Source organism: Varroa destructor, unplaced genomic scaffold, assembly GCF_002443255.2.
Source record: "Varroa destructor unplaced genomic scaffold, Vdes_3.0 BEIS01000003.1, whole genome shotgun sequence".
Lineage (NCBI taxonomy): Eukaryota > Metazoa > Arthropoda > Arachnida > Mesostigmata > Varroidae > Varroa > Varroa destructor.
Window position 1 is genome coordinate 36,762,451 of NW_019211456.1, and position 16,007 is coordinate 36,778,457.

The following is a 16,007-nucleotide window of genomic DNA, read 5'->3' on the forward strand; positions in this document are numbered from 1 at the left end:
TGCGTGCTAAACACCTGAGCTAACTAGTCAAGGAAACTACGTCGTTCCAGTTTTTGAATTTATTGGTCGTAAACTTGGATCTTCAAAAAGTTGTTGCTGAGAAATATAAATTAACATAATTCTTGTAACTGGAAGATGATTGCAAATAGTGTAACTATAGACGGTAATGGCATGAACTTAGTCAGCACTCAAACTCCTTTTAGTTAAACAATGATAACTAGTAAGAATGTCTGTAGAACCGTACCATTTCAAGATTACTTGGTATCTTACACAATGTAAAAAATCACTCGGCAAAAGAGATGTACAAGACGTATGCAAAAAAGGAATTTTCATGCAAGCTTATACTACATACAAATTGCGCGCAGCATCCTCTTCGATATATACTTGCCTAAACGCATACGTACACGAATAAAACGCTATCTCCAATTACAAAGTCTATTCTGGTTTGACTTAAATCAATAACCCAAAAATATCTCTTCTGCTGTATTCTGTGAAGTAGCATTCTCTAGAATCCTCAGTCGACAAATCATGTTTCGAAATGAAGTTTATCTCAAGCGTATATCTTTGTACAGGCAGTTTTTGTGATTTGGCAGGTCTTCAGACAATTTATAATATCGAAGTGCGACTAGTGCAGCATGAGCAGGGTACTTCACTTTCCTTTACATGAAGATGCTGTTGCCGTCGCTGTCGAAGAGCTCGACACAAACGGAGATGATTCTCTGAAGGCTACAACGAACGATGACCTCTTTCCCACAATAATTCTGTAGCTGTCTCTCCAACCGATCTAAAACCTGATCTGACGCCGGGTTGATCGTGTCTTGCAGGTTGGTCGGGCTACAAGCGGCTTCCGAATTAAACGAAGACACCGCAACGGGCGACGTAATGGAAGTTTTTACAGTCACTTCCGCTATCGCTTCAGGCACATGCAATGCAATAGCTGGACACCGAAAAGTTTGTTTTACCAGGGAAGATACATCAATGCCTATAACAGAATAATCAAATCAATTTCGTAAAAGTCACATGCTTACCCTATGTTTCGCTACTTTTTGGTATAGTCTATACGTCGACGGATCCTAAAGATGAATTCGCTTTTCACTGCGGCACGGCTGGCAAAACAATAACTAAGCTATTATATGATAGCAAAAAAAATAAGTTGTTTACCGAGACTTTATCCTATCATCCAGCTAATCTGGCTAGACGTTTCACACTTCTTCATTTGTTGAGATAACTAATGATTTTCTTAATAATCTTTTTTCGGTTCTAATAGTTTTTTTATCGATTTCATTTGAATTGCTTTCTTAAATGAAACTTGTTTCATGTGCACACTTTTTCTACGTACGACCTATCTCTACGACCTATCTATTTGAAAGATACGCGCCTTTCTGTGTATGGAAACGTGTGACGTCTATTATTATTGAATCAATTAGCTGCCGGCCTATAAGATTCTATTTAAAACACGTACTACTTACCGTAGTCTATAAGCCTGATAGTGTAATGCACAGGCGTATGCCGAGCCACGACCTTACCGCGAACCCACTTCCGGTCGCTTCGACTGGGTTTTTCGGCTTCACTTTTAGACTGTAGTATGGACACAGGAACTTCAATAATGGCTGGAGTGCCAACATGATGTGTGAATAGGGGAGTCAAAGCAGTTTTGTTAATATTCTCTAAAATCTCATCAATACGCTGTCGCTCGGCATACAGTTGGAGAGTAGCCCGCAATTGTCCGCCCTTTTTGCTACTGTCTCCATCGTCAACGGTGTCTCTCGAGTCTTGACTTTTTTGTAACCTTAGATATTTGCGGGAAACTTTAAGAAGCCGCGCATCGACGAACTCTACCTCATTGCCGTTTCGTGGCAGCAACAATGTGTTTTTCACGAACCGCGGACTCCAAAATGTCGCCATACCCTCTTCAAATAACTGTGGAACGATATCACCGCGTTCATTGCACAGCACTGATAGATGACAAATCTCGCCTGGGACGTCCTCGTCAGCACCAGACATTAACAAATGGCAGCGAAGAATCCCATCTGCGAAAAAGCGTGCATGCAAATACACGAGACAAAATTGATACGAGACTATATCAACAACTATTTTTATTATTAATTATAGTAAAATATTTTCAGATTTAATGTGAAACTCACACGTCTTTAGTCGAGCAGCTTTTTTTTTTATAATGGATGACTCGGCTCATACAATAGAATTTTTCTCTTCATATGGATGCGGATGAAGGCTTCGGTTCTTTAAGCATTAGAGTAACTTATATTTACTGAGAAGTGTATGTACTTAAATAGGTTACGTTGCGCGATATATGAAGCGCCGCAAAGTGGAAAAACGATAGGTACCGTTTTATGTTAGTTACTCGCTAAGTGCAATGCTACTAAAACAAGATGAAATCGAATATAATGGCGAGCGCTTTTTACTGTAATGCTAAAAGAAACAACATTTGCCTTGTTTTTTTATCACCACCCTGTGAGAAACCTTTTTTGGGCCTATTCTTATAATTTAAGGCTATCATAAACTGTTAGACCATGAACATGAACATGAAAAGTACAGGGCGTTCGATATTATTAGGAAACACTTTGGTATATCTTTTATTGGAAGGGACATTCATTGTTCGCTATTCTCGCTATTGGGAGGAAGCCAGTTCGTCCACAAACACAACCACTGTCCTATTACAATAAAGGTATAATGTTCTTCTCTCGGGCATACAATTGAAGAGTCTGCACACTTGCGCATACACAAAAGAGGTACCTAGTACAAGAGACAACGTTATGTAGCATATGCCGTGTTCATGGGATTAGTAGTTCATGGAATCCATGTGTAGCTGTTCAATGGGCACAATTAAAATAGCTCGCAAAAACTTAGGATGTTGATGCACAAGTTAGTGGCTATTTTTAAAAAAGGCTACCTATCGATAATAGTGTCATCTAGATAAATTTCAAGTGTCAGGTTTTTCAAGTCATTTACACGCTTTAGTCTTTTTTAGTCGACTGGACCTTTGAAATTTTCATCCTATTTCCATGCTGAAATTTTAGTTAGCTCAATTTTTTGTGTTTGGTGAGTCTGAGCAGGATTCAAATGAGTCTACGTGAATAGCATGACTTCGCTTACCGGTACTTAACAAGTTATTAATTAGCAAGCTTCAAATAAATTTTTATTTAGTTGCCCTTGCTAATAGTAGTCAAATGCTTCACAGGTCAACGACATAATATCCTAAGCAGGGCGAGAATATAGAAACAAAAGAATACACTGCGCCATATTTTTCACGCCAATCTTGTTGATCTTATAAGATTAATTTTAGAGATTTACCAATCGTACCAAAGGCGGTACCAATGGGTAACCCACGGCATGATATTTACCTCAATTTCTTCCACATGCGATGCACCTATAATGTATTGTCAGGCTCATGGAAACCCTGTTTCCTGCAGAGCCTATGGTGAAACTCATGCATCGATAAGCGAGTGACAACATGGATTTAGAGAAATGATTATGATTGAAAAGTAGTTGTGAGTGATATAAGATCCCAACTGAAGCGATCGCAGGAAATGAAAATTACACTGAATGAACACACTCAGGAGCGCCGTCCTATGCGCAAAATGTTCAGCCGAATATCTGTTTCCATTGTCCAATGTGATTTGTTATTATCATTATTATTATTATTATGCCAATATGTGTTTGTTCTAAATTAAGTTGAAAAATGTTCACATGATATTGTCCACTACCTCGTTTATAGGAAATCAAAATAACAAAAAAATCTATATATTTCATTGAATTTTTACAGTAAAAAAAAAAAAAATACACTGACCGAATATCGGTAGAATTTCTCGAGGTTGCTTCTGCGTATGTACAACTCGAACTCTATGATCGTTTGCTCGAAGGTTCAAAATGATCGCTAGAGCAGGGATCTGATCTAACGAAACTGTCGATGGCAGCTCGAACAGAGATTTACCGGGCACCTGAGTAACTTCGCCAGTATCAACTAAGAAAACAGAATATAGATTTGTTGATTCGTCGAACGAAAGCAGTCTGACCCTATGAAACACCGTACGTGGGTGATCAATACGGGCCACGGCAATCGGCACAGGTAGTTGTTGCGATACGGTAGGTTGAATAACCCGAAGGTCGGTTGCGTTTTGGAGTACCGCCATTCGATCAGAGAGTATCTGCGAGACTTCAGCCATCGACTGCTTTACGACACAAACCTGTAATTGAAAATATTTATTTTCAAAGAATCTAGTCGAGAGCTCCAATCCATCCTCGCCAATAGTCTGCATACAAATGTTGATAACTGTCTGTTCGCTTTAATAAAAAATAACACTGCTAATGATTTGTTTCGTACGACTGGGATCAGAGTAGTCGTACGGTAGCTATCTATGCTATGAATTTTCCAAATGTAGAAGTTGTTTAAGCATCTCGCTTAAGTGCGCGGAACTACGCATACCTACACAAACGCATACAGCTGGACCACCTCGATAGACCTTTATATTGTAAATAAAGTGAAAACTTCGTCACGATGTCGATTTCGCTCTCAGCGAAAACTGTAATCAACTTAGTAATGTAAACAGAAGCGCCAATTCGAATTATCAAGTTTTGTTGCTATTACCTATTGAACTATCTATATAGGGCTATGGTTTATACGAATATATGTATCTACCTTAGTAGGGCTGTAGAGCCATGTAACAAATACATCAAAGCTCGTTTCCGTGGCAACCAAGGATGTCGCAGACGCACTGAAGTAGTCATCTTCAACATGGGCTAGAGTAACCTGGTCGATGCCATTCACATGATCTCTACTTTTCGCGGAAAGCTGGCCCACTTCAATAGGCTGCGCCTGCTCTACGGGGCTGTCTGGCTTTACCAAACACGCATCTTTTATCTCTTCGCGATCTTTAACATCATTGCGATTTTCAATAGTGCTTTCTGTATCATCCTTTTCTGGGTTAAGGACTTTCTTGTTAGATGCCTCATTTTCCAATGTTTCTTGCGATTTCGAGCAAGCAACAACGGCCTTAGCTTCATCTCCGTTGGTCAAAGGTACTTGTTCAGAGCTCGGATCTTCTGCGGCAACGTCTTCTTCTAACGCTGCCGGATGGTATGCAGCGATAGTGCAATTTTTCTCCTTTAGAATCACGTCAACGTATTCGTCAACCGTTTCAGTGAAGCGCGTCCGTGGAACACGAATGCCGAGCCGGTCGAGGTTTGCGAATCGTTTGATTAATCGCGGTGGGCAACAGGGGACAACGTGCATCGACCCATAATCCAAAGAAAGAATGGTGTACTCACTATCATGAATTTTAGTTACTTCTCCGCGGTAGAACGAGCCCTCGTCACAGAAAGCGACCAGGTCACCAACTTGAACATTTTTGTCTTCTGATTTGGTTGAACGCGCCTTATAATAATTCGTCATGGCATGATTTAGATTCTCCAATTCAAGTTCGTCCACTCGACAGAACTGTAGTCCAATATGCGCGCCGTCATCTACAGTTATGTACATTCTTTCGGCATGATCAAGGATTACAGGATATTTAACATTTGTTGCAAGCTCATCATCATTATCATGATTAGTGGTATCCAGAGAACATTTTCCGGTGACTACATTGTCGTTTACAGACACACGGCTGCCATGATTAGCTATGCTCCCAGTGGATCCTTTCACTAATTCATTATGATGCTCAGAGCTTTCCTCCAATCTTATGGCGGCATCAGATTTGCCTTCGATACTCGATACATCTTCCATTTGTGTCTGTGTGTCTAAAGGTTCGTCCGATTTCTGAATTTCCTTTTTTGGTTTTTGGTCAGACTTCAACTCGAAAGAGTATTCAGCAATACCGTCCTTTTGACATTTTTCTAGCTTCGTAGCGATAAAAGACGTTTCCTTTGCAAGATATAACTGATCCGGCTTAAGACTGCACCTTAAACCGTATTGAGGATACCCCACAAATTCATCAGGCAATAGTGCGAGATCAGAAATCGGCACTTTTGACAGTACACCATAATCGACCTGCATCACGAGAGCATCACTACTCGTTAGGTCGCAGACAATACCACGGTAAAACCCGCAGGAATTTTCGTCTTCTATTCGAACTGCTACCAAGGTTCCCTTTGAGATTTCGTTGATTGGTACAGGTATTCTGCCGTTTTGCATCTTAATTGTGAGGTTAAGGCTGAGGTCGCAAAGTTCATTGATGTTATACTTTCCCAGCTGAACAGGAATGACTGTCGGATTATCCTGATCGATCTCGTTAACCCAGAGTTCTTCTTCAGCGCCCAACTCCAAAGGCGGATAGGATCGGGGAGGCAACTCGATAGTGCTACCGTCAAGAGTTTTACTATCATCCTGTTTACCATCAATACGGGCCACGGAATATAGTGACATGCCGCATCCTTTCGGAACTGACCGGGAAAGAATTTTTAGGGAGTATTCCTTATTCAACTCTAACTTTGGTGATGCGTTTTCCAGCACACAATGAAACGCCATACACGGCGTGTCGCTTGCATAGCCTGGATCCAGTGGCCATATCTTTTCAACGGGTATATCATCAATCGAGCCGTAGTCAACACAACGGACAGTGGCGATACCGTCGTTAATATCTAGAACCAGGGCCCGACAAAATGTTCCGTCGATCTCCACAACTACGAAATCTCCTTTCTTTATTGACTTAAACGGTGCTCGGGAAGAACTGTTCAATTCGTGTAATAGTTCCTCCATTGCTTCAACATTACCACGCTTAAGCTGGACGCCGTAAGTCGAATCAACACCGATGAAATACACAAATACGTCTTCTGTGTCACGAATATCCTCTGTCAGTGTTATCGCTCCATTCATTGAACTCATGCTTCCTGTCGACGCCTTTGGAGATTGTGCCGGTATTGTTGTATGCACTCCGTCTGAGTTTCCTGATGTTGTTCCACAGACGGTTGAGACTGCTGTTGTTGTCGTCGTCGTCGGGATGTGAGCGGGCGCAGGACTACTTTCAGTCGTCCCTGACGTATCGATTAGAGTGGCTACCCAAGTTCTTGATAGTGAATCAGTCGAATCGACACGGTCAATTCTGACATCAAGTTCCGCGTCAACTTCTACATTTTTTAGATCAGGTAACTTGAGTAAAACAGCAAAGGCCTCGACTTTGGCTAAATCGGCACTGAGTGCCTTGATATTGCTAACAGGCACATGTTCGAAGGAGCCATAGTCGACAAACTCGACCTCTATTCGACCTTCATCGTTTTTTTCTCTGTCCTCGTTAGTGTCGGTCGTGACTAGCCCCCGACACCAGGAGGGCTCGATAGCCGAGAACGCCAGGACGTATTCGCCTCGCTTGGGTCGTCTTTTCATAGATTTCGCCCTTTCAGCTTTCTCTTGCACCTCGGTTTCAAATTCATTAAATTTGTCAGACAAGTCAGAACGAATCAGCTGAACTCCAACGACCCCCTTCGCCTCATTGATTTCAACGAGGATCACGCGCTCTGTTTCTTCGAGTTTAGGGGAAGGAACCAGAACGCACTCTTCTTCGGGAAAGAATGCTTTAACAAGCTTGGCATGGTCTTGAAGCTCTTTCGGTATAAGGCGAGCATGGAGACAATATTCTCCCTGTATAGTAATCACTTCAATATCCTCAAGAGTCCTTATATCGTCATCAACAACGTGACAGCTTTCCTTAAGCATAATCTGGACGGCCACCCGTGGCCACTTTTCAATTAACTCCTCGTGCAGTGGTTCGAGTGAACTTTTTTCAACTGTTTGGAGCCCGCCATGGTCGAGCAGTTCGACCATACAAACATTGGTGCTATATACATCCACAACGACGACACGCATTGATATGCCTTGAGAGACAAAGACCGCCAAGTCACCTACTGAGGGTTCATCGTTAGGAAATTTTGCACCAGCCGGCGCGAATTTTGAAATTTCATCACTAATATCTGTGAGTATTTGCTCCGGGAAAATGCATAACTGGGCATAAATCTTAGTGTCCAGGTGCGACACGATGTAAATCTCCTCGCAGGATTTCAATTTGGGAAACGGCACACGTTTCTCCAACATCTGTAACAGAATAATTTAAGTTGCACGCAATATGTATCATATTGGCACCACACAAAAATCGCTGACATCTTCAACAATAGTAGCCTACTATGTGAACTTACTTATAGAAAGTAACAATTTCCCCATTAACCATCTGATTAAATTTTGACAGCAAGCGAATATATCTAAAAGTAATTTTTATCTGTTGTTAGCTACGTCTTCAGTATTAACAAACATTTGAATTTTCTCCAATAGCTAACCACCCATTCGTTTTCTACTAACCTTTTTATGTAAGAGTGAATATTCGTAAAATTCTATATACATGTATAGAAATAAACAACGTTCGTACAATAGCATTGTGCCGTTGGAATATATCTTGATTGTGGATTTCGCTTAGGACCCTTATAAACTCATACATTCTTTGAGGCTGTTTCTACTCTTAAAGCCTATGGCAATTTTATGGAAATGAGTTACAATTTAGCTTTTTCTGCTTCCAAAGAGTCATACAATTATAGAACTAAAAGGTGCTAAGTACGGGAAAAATAATGTTGAACATAATTGCTTTTTTGAAAAATCGATGTCATGTAATAATAATATAGTAGTTCAATATGATAATTATTCTGACAATCGGTAATTAATTGTATGAGCGATAAAAAAATTAATTTGTCAGCACACATTGTACTAGTTGAAAATTTGTCTCATATAAAAAAAGGTCATTACCGTTACCTCAACTTAACGCGATCACAACATCATCTATTTGCATTCTCAAAAGTGCTTAGTAGTTGGTAACGGACTTTACCAGTTACCACTTATTTTCAACTACGAAGTATCCTCTGTCACTTCACACTATTGCTTTATTATAAAAATATTATTTCTTTACACAATCAGTTTATAAGATTAAAGACATTATTCTGGTGGCGACGATCGATACTGGCGTATTCTATGCTAGTGCAGTAGCGTAAGCAGAAAACTAGCGAAATTAGAGCGCAGAATACCTTATCCAATGCTTCTACTTCTTAACAAGATAGCGACTTGCACGGTAAATAACTGCCTACTATTTCTTGGGACAATATGCGCAATAATTTCGTGTGCGAGCCTTAGTTCGGCGACATGTCAGTGTAACAATTACAAAGTTCTGTGCGTTTATTGTTAGTGTTAACGTATTTTCATGCAGCAGACGATACGACCGTCCATGTTTGTTTAGGTAGGTATGGAAGGGACTAACTGTTGTACGTCCGGTACCGCCGCTAGATATTCCATCACACGAATGCGCCCTGCATGAAATGTTTACGATGCTCCCAGCACGAAACGCGTGAAGCAGACGGTACAACTATTCATCTAACTATATAATGATTGTCGTCTGTTTCTTACTCGCTTCAATCAATGCTATTTCAGTATCTACTAATGGTTTTTCTCTTATAATTGCTTTATTTCAATAAGATCTAATCACGTTTTTCAATCAAGTTTTTACTTTTTGTTATTCAGAGCATTTTATACTTGGCCAGTAGATTAAATAAATATAATATACTATATATTAGCCAATATAATATAATATATATACCAGATACCAGAAGTCCGAAATTATTTAGGGGTAAGATAAAAATAAGTCGCTGTTAGAATCTGCCTTTTTTAAAGCCGCGCCCTGATTTGCCCCTACTGCCAAACTGAGCTAAGTGGCCTCCAGTCGAACTTAATTAAACCGCTTTTATTTTTCTCACCCTATTTCTGTTTATTTATATATCCCCGATCAATCAAGTTCATATTTTACTATATATGTACGAATAACGTTGCTGCTGTTGAGAACAGGAACTTATTTGCATCATGATAACTATCCAGACCTTACTTAAGTTGCATGCTTATTTCAATAGCAATTGATGGGTATCCTTGACCAATCATTAGCGAAAAATTCAAAAAAAATTCGCTGGTTAATTCTAGTCTTACCTGAGCAGGTAGCTTCGACCTGCCAGGAAAAAGCAATCCATCTGTCGGGCCGAGTTGTCGATTTGCATGCAGATTACCGATATCTACTGGAAGACCTGAAACACTGAGTTATAGCAAACAGTGATGACAGGCTGCGATGTGTGAAGTAAGCGAAATCTACAACAATGAAATCTAGAAGACATATGTCTTCGACGTCACTATAAAAACATGTATTTTGCAATGGAAAAAAGTACTGTTTATCAAAGTGTCGCGCTGACTTTTATTGCGAATGAACCAATTTGCTCGTCCTAAACTATCCTATCTTTTTCTGTGCAATTGGTGAACTGTAACATCAGCTAACAGAGGATAACTACAATAGTACATTTTTCTGGTGAAAGTGGAGGTAAAACTCAATCATACTCTTTTATAATAGGTGCATACAATCTGGATCTCATGTTAAGGCTGCAACGACGAAAGATCTATTTAGCATCAAATTGGGTAATCAGCACTAATTGGGCTTTATTCACTATTACGCATATGTTTGTACGTTCGTTCATGTGTGAAACGACTGTGACCCGCCTGTGTTTTTGAATTGGACGCACTGTTTCATCTAGTCATCACGTTGGGATCACATGGAACTGTTGTTGACGTCTCTGCGCGGGTCCGATTGCGCAGAGCGGACTCTGCGTTATTCGAGGCTCAATACGGAAAGACGTGCTTTCTATTGGTAATGCTCGTTCTAGACACTGTATCGTCGTTGTAATAAGCTGCTTTTTTTGTTAACTTATTTTTGCATATGAAAAGACTAACTGTTAAAGATGCTTCGTACGTCTATGCAGTCAGGTGCTCGACTGGTGGTCATAGCAAAGGTGCTGTTTCCTCTGAAAGGGTACGTAATTTGTTTAAGATTCATTTGAGCGGAATATGTTATATCAGTTTTGCTGCTTTACACTCACAAGGTTCACGGAAAAACAGAACCACTAGCGCTGTTAAATTATTGCTGTAAAATAGCTGATTGAATAGACCCAACACTTTTTATAGAATTATTGTGATTATTATCTACATTGTTCTATTGTATAAAGTACAATAGTCAAAAACTGCTGACCTACTAAGAAGGAAAATCTCCGTAGATTATAACAAATTACTGGTATATAGGTTTATGAAGTTTTCGCTGACTAAGCATTTTACGGGTATTTTCAGTGCAGTCGCCCTAGTCGGTTCCAATGATCGTGCTATTGTTTTCGCTAACCTCACACATATTTGTATTTTGTGGCAGAAACACGAATCTCATCCAAGTGAGTTCTGATGCTCAGTATATAAGTCGAAGACAATTGCAGACATGCGCAGTTGACCTACAATGTTCCTCAATGGGATCCTTTAAACCGTTGGCCGAACGTGAGGTGCCTATTAGAAACGTCGGGTTACGGAAAGCCAAGCATAAGATAAGATGCTATCTTTGGGGCGGCACCCATTCAGGCGCCCTTGGATGCGACCATTTCGTGAGTGTTAAACATATTCGTTCCATATGTCGAGCAGGAAGAAGAGCCTCAAACACTAATTCTGAAATAAAACTCATGTGGCAGATCAAAATTTGAACAGAATTAAAATAAATTGTGCATAGGCTAGTTGAACTCCATGTCGTTCGATCCTTTTCAGGAGGTAGGTAGGACATAGCAAGCTTTTTACACCTTTTTTCTCTCGATTGTAAAACATGCACTTGCGTAATCGTAGTAAAGCTGAAATCATCGAAAGGCAATGCGTTAAGTGGAACATACGTTTCCCATAAATTTAAAATTTCGATATCATCATTATTATGACCATCGGTGCACATTGTACCTGTATACTTATTTTTTCACATAAAAGGTAAGCCATTTTAACTATTTGTATTAAAATGAGCTTGCTATACTTAGTCTTTCAAAGGCGGTCAGAATATATATTCTACAAGATTGTATGGATGAGTCTACGATAGTTATCTGGTGAACTTCCCCATTAGTTCAGAAAGTATGAAAAAATATAGGATGGTAAAATCTTTCACCTATCTAGTATATATGTATATATATATGTAATAACTAAAAATCTTTAAAATCATTTCAATGAATCCGTAAGCAAAATTATATCACACTTATACTTTCGTGTAACACGCCGTTATCGGTCTTAGGTGCGTCCCCTTAAGAAACACTTAAAACCACGGGAGGATCGTTGTAATCCATATCGACTGCGTTTTAGTGCAACCAATAGAGTGTTCCGTATTGCCTGTGGAAATGGTTTCACTGTATTCGGTGCAAAGCCAGAAGACACTGCCTGCAAATACCGGGTACGTTGACACACTGAGGGAGCGTAAGCGTTTGATTATGTTTTTTTAACTTATTTGTAATTCGCATTATAATTGAACATTTTACGGCTCTAAACTGTATCTGCACACACGGCATACGTTCGATGCTTCAACTTAAAAGACTACGACATTTATGCTTTTTGCCATTATGAAGATTCATTAACATTATGCTTTCCGGTTTTCAATTAGGTATTTGGAACTGGTATAAATAAAGACTCGCAAATCGGCCTTCAACAGGCTCGAAGGGACGCACCGATGGAGCTTCTCACGCAACCTGTTCCCATCATATTACCCGAATCAGGGAGTTTTGATCATTTAGATGTAAATACAAGGAATACGGCCATTGAAAATGGTAGTAAAGCCCCTTTCTGGAGTCCGATCCTTAGCCTTGGAGCCGGCCGAGCGCACACAGTGATTGTAACTTCTGATGCCGTGTACACGCTCGGTAATTTAGTTTAACGGTCCATAATTACGCCTGTTTAGCAATCAACTAATTTTCATTACTCTAAGTCTAAAGAATACCATCATTTAGCCGTGTTTTGCATAACAGGTGTAACTAGATAGATTTTAAATTTTCTCTAGCTGAAAATACTAAAACGCAATTACATGCATCTCCGTAACCTATGTTTAATACAGAAAATGTATCATGCAGACTCTTTTACTTTAAAATATGTATCTAAACAACCCCCAGTGTCTTTAGCTTTCGCCAAAATGTAAACTACCAGCGTCCAAAAAGGGGCTGCGTTGATTCGTTCGATGTTTCTAACCGCAAAACTGCATTGGCATGGCATTTGATTCCCGCAGGTAACAATAGTTTAGGCCAGTGTGGACGTCCCATTATTGAGAATGAAAGCTATTTTGGTCGAGATCTTCTACACCGCGTTGAGGGTGATGGACTTAACAACGTAGTTAAAACCGTTTGTGGACTTGACCACACATTTTTCCTGACCGCTAGCGGAAAAGTATTTGCCTGCGGTTGGGGTGCCGATGGTCAGACCGGCCTAGGCCATTATAAAACTGTCGGTATACCGCAAGAAGTGCGTACCCTTAACGTTCCATTCCAGCAACATTCGTGCAATTTTCTCCTAAAGACATCATTTGCTTTACTGTTGTAGTTGCTCTTTGTTCGCATATTGTATCCCCATTCAAACCGTTGTTATTTAAACATGAACACTTTCGTCATGAGCAAAACAGTACATTTTAACGAAGCTCAAAATTATATAATGACTGTACACGAATGTTGGCCGAAAGGTCAAGATAGTGGTCCATTATTAATTATCTATCTTTACAAGCAGGTGGGTGGGGATATAAGCGGAGAGCGCATCGTTCTTCTGTCAAGTCGGGCCGACTGTGTACTGGCTTTAAACGAAAAAGGCGACTTGTTCGGTTGGGGTAATAATGAGTATGGACAGCTACTGGGAGCCACTAAGGAGATGCAGTTGCATACGCCGAAACATATTAAGCTCAATAAGAAGTTGAAGGGTGCGGCGGCCGGGGGAAGCGCTTGTGTAGTCCTTGACGGTAATTCACTAGTGTACCAGTAAACATTTTGAAGTTGTTTTTAATACTGTTAATGTGTTCATATTCAGAGTGTATGAAAATTGTTTCTAAGTCTGGCAAAATTATTTGGATAATGTATGAAAACGATTCCCTCCAGGTAAAACCTAAAAACGTAAAATAACTAGCAAAAGCGCTACTAGCATAACAGAGCCTCTAGTAAGAAGTCTTGAGACGTTGATCTTAAGCTTCAAACAAAGCAGACGACAAAATCGTTCCATGCAACGTGTTCTAAGTTTTAGTGTCAATGTAAGCGAAACCTCAAATTCATGAATCACTGGAAGAATGTTCTTATTTTGATTAGTAAGTAATCTAACAGTAAACAGAACGAGTAACAGAAAAGTTTTTCCTAATGTGGCTTAGTGTCTTGCATGTACGCTTTATAATGGATCAAAAAATTACCAGGACAGGTTCAGATTATAGACTCGAGGAGACCATTCCTATCATCCTATCATCATCGTGGTTGTCTGAGCCTTTATCTAACATCAATTTCCTTATTTTTTTTTTCTTTGCATCTAAATCATCTAATTGTCCAGAAAATGGCCAGGTGTTTAGTTGGGGCTATGGTGTCCTCGGACTTGGCCCAAAGGTTGAGCACTCCCGCAATCCACGCCTCATACCACCGCCGTTGTTCGGTGCGAACGAGCTGAACCCTGATAGTGTGCCGGTACGACTCGAAGCTGGAATGGCGAATTTCGCTGCGGTCACTAACAGAGGACATCTTTATACGTGGGGCCGAAACAATAATGGTTCTCTAGGCCTGGGTCACACAAAGTCTCAGATGTTTCCTCTTATGGTAAGAACACATGCAAAATATTTATTGCTCAATGTTTTCGGGCTGTAAAATTTCAGCTGGCGGACTTACCTATCTGGGATAGCGCAGATAATTAAACACATCTGAACGAACTAAGACTGCAGAAAATTAAAGCGCTCTCACATTTGAGACGAAGATACTGAAAGCTAGTGTACAACGATTTGGCAGATATTCTATTAAGTTACTTCGTCCTAGCGGTCGTTCATTATACCGTTTATTATACATGTTGAGTGTAAAATGAACACAAGGATCAGCGGTTAAAAATTTATATCGCATGATAAAAACAGATTGTGTATTTTATTAGTTCGATGTTAATGCGGAAGTGTTCCGTCTTTTACTCCAACGCCCTTTGAAAAAATATTTTTTTCAAAGGCCGTGTTGTATATCGCTACTAACGGATCTATCAATATTTTTTTTATCGCGTAAGCCTTCAAAGGCACCTACGTTGTCACACATATAATAACATGCGAGTACTATGTTATGTAAACAACTCTTTAAATAGAAACTAACGATGAGGGAAGGTTACTACGCCGATGTTTATTTTTTAAAGGCCAAAAGTAGTGGTGGCATTAGAAATGTTATTCAAGTTATAGATTTATCGAGTACTCTTTTTAGAACAGTTCTAACGTAATAGTATTGGCCCTTTGGCATACCGTACCCTTTGTATAATTAATGCACTGTAGTTGGATAAAGCTAACAATAGTTTGAATAATTTATCCAACATAATATATCTGTCTTTAATATAGATCTAATGAATTTGGTAATCGAATGTTTCTTTTTAATTTCCTTTTCAATGCCATCATTAGGTCACTATCGCGGCCCAAGTTCGGGACATCTCAATGGGAGTCGACCATACGGCAGTGATCACACAATCATTTTGCTGACATTGGCAGTACTTAAATAACAACATGTTGCTGTTTGTAGATATACCTGCGTAGCATAAATAAATGAAAGCAGGCCTTGTACTGTATTTGAGATTGAAGAAGTATTCACTATATAACGAATAACTTGGATGCAAAAGTAATTACGTGTTTGTAGGTGTTTTTAAAGATCGATTTAGTTTGTGAGTGTATTGTTCTTCGAAAAGAACCGATTTATTTTGAATCTCATAAGACTTAGATCTGGCTTAGTCACTTATAGATTACTATGTGTGATAAATTAAACAGCAAAGAAAAATTACAGCACATATTTCTTGTTGTGTGCGTTGCATCGTCTCTGAGACCTTAATATGTATTGTTCAAGTAAAATTTTGCCAGTCTAAAAGCAACGTGAGCTTTTTAACTCCAGAACGTTGGTTCTACGTATCAAGTAAAGGTTTGCGGTATATTTAATAAAATTGAATTCAATTGTATATATCAAACTTT

The 16,007-nt window shown here is 39.6% G+C and overlaps 2 protein-coding genes across 4 annotated transcripts; one reads left to right on the plus strand and one right to left on the minus strand.

The window, feature by feature from the left end:
* Positions 1-44: 44 nt before the first annotated feature.
* LOC111248443 (uncharacterized) lies at positions 45-10,558 on the minus strand. 3 transcript variants are annotated; one of them, XM_022800815.2, is made up of 6 exons: positions 10,361-10,558; positions 9,962-10,064; positions 4,658-8,041; positions 3,809-4,205; positions 1,470-2,030; positions 45-982 (listed from the first exon to the last, which is right to left on the minus strand). In XM_022800815.2, the coding sequence occupies exons 1-6, from the start codon at positions 10,393-10,395 to the stop codon at positions 660-662; spliced, it is 4,803 nt and encodes a 1,600-aa protein (XP_022656550.1). In that variant the 5' UTR covers positions 10,396-10,558; the 3' UTR covers positions 45-659. The 3 variants fall into 3 exon arrangements, with proteins under 3 accessions (XP_022656550.1, XP_022656552.1, XP_022656551.1); XM_022800817.2 differs by lacking the exons at positions 9,962-10,064; positions 10,361-10,558 and adding an exon at positions 9,016-9,199; XM_022800816.2 differs by lacking the exons at positions 9,962-10,064; positions 10,361-10,558 and adding an exon at positions 8,747-9,199.
* Positions 10,303-15,618, plus strand: LOC111248444 (RCC1-like G exchanging factor-like protein). The gene is made up of 10 exons (XM_086985442.1): positions 10,303-10,343; positions 10,555-10,667; positions 10,780-10,829; positions 11,217-11,439; positions 12,099-12,254; positions 12,462-12,717; positions 13,077-13,309; positions 13,568-13,793; positions 14,366-14,625; positions 15,450-15,618. Exons 4-10 carry the CDS (start codon positions 11,308-11,310, stop codon positions 15,525-15,527), a joined length of 1,341 nt encoding a protein of 446 aa, XP_086841568.1. The 5' UTR covers positions 10,303-10,343; positions 10,555-10,667; positions 10,780-10,829; positions 11,217-11,307; the 3' UTR covers positions 15,528-15,618.
* The last annotated feature ends 389 nt before the right edge of the window (positions 15,619-16,007 follow it).

Excerpts from the sequence above, each read along its gene's own strand:
- LOC111248443 (XM_022800815.2), bottom strand. The coding sequence starts at position 10,395 with ATGAGATCCAGATTGTATGCACCTATTATAAAAGA. Across the intron at positions 10,065-10,360 it reads TATGCACCTATTATAAAAGA|TGTTTCAGGTCTTCCAGTAG; the intron begins GTATGATTGAGT and ends GCTATAACTCAG. Across the intron at positions 2,031-3,808 it reads AGAAATTCTACCGATATTCG|ATGGGATTCTTCGCTGCCAT; the intron begins GTCAGTGTATTT and ends GCTTTTTCGCAG.
- LOC111248444 (XM_086985442.1), top strand. The coding sequence starts at position 11,308 with ATGGGATCCTTTAAACCGTTGGCCGAACGTGAGGTGCCTATTAGAAAC. Across the intron at positions 12,718-13,076 it reads TGATGCCGTGTACACGCTCG|GTAACAATAGTTTAGGCCAG; the intron begins GTAATTTAGTTT and ends TGATTCCCGCAG. Across the intron at positions 13,794-14,365 it reads CGCTTGTGTAGTCCTTGACG|AAAATGGCCAGGTGTTTAGT; the intron begins GTAATTCACTAG and ends CTAATTGTCCAG.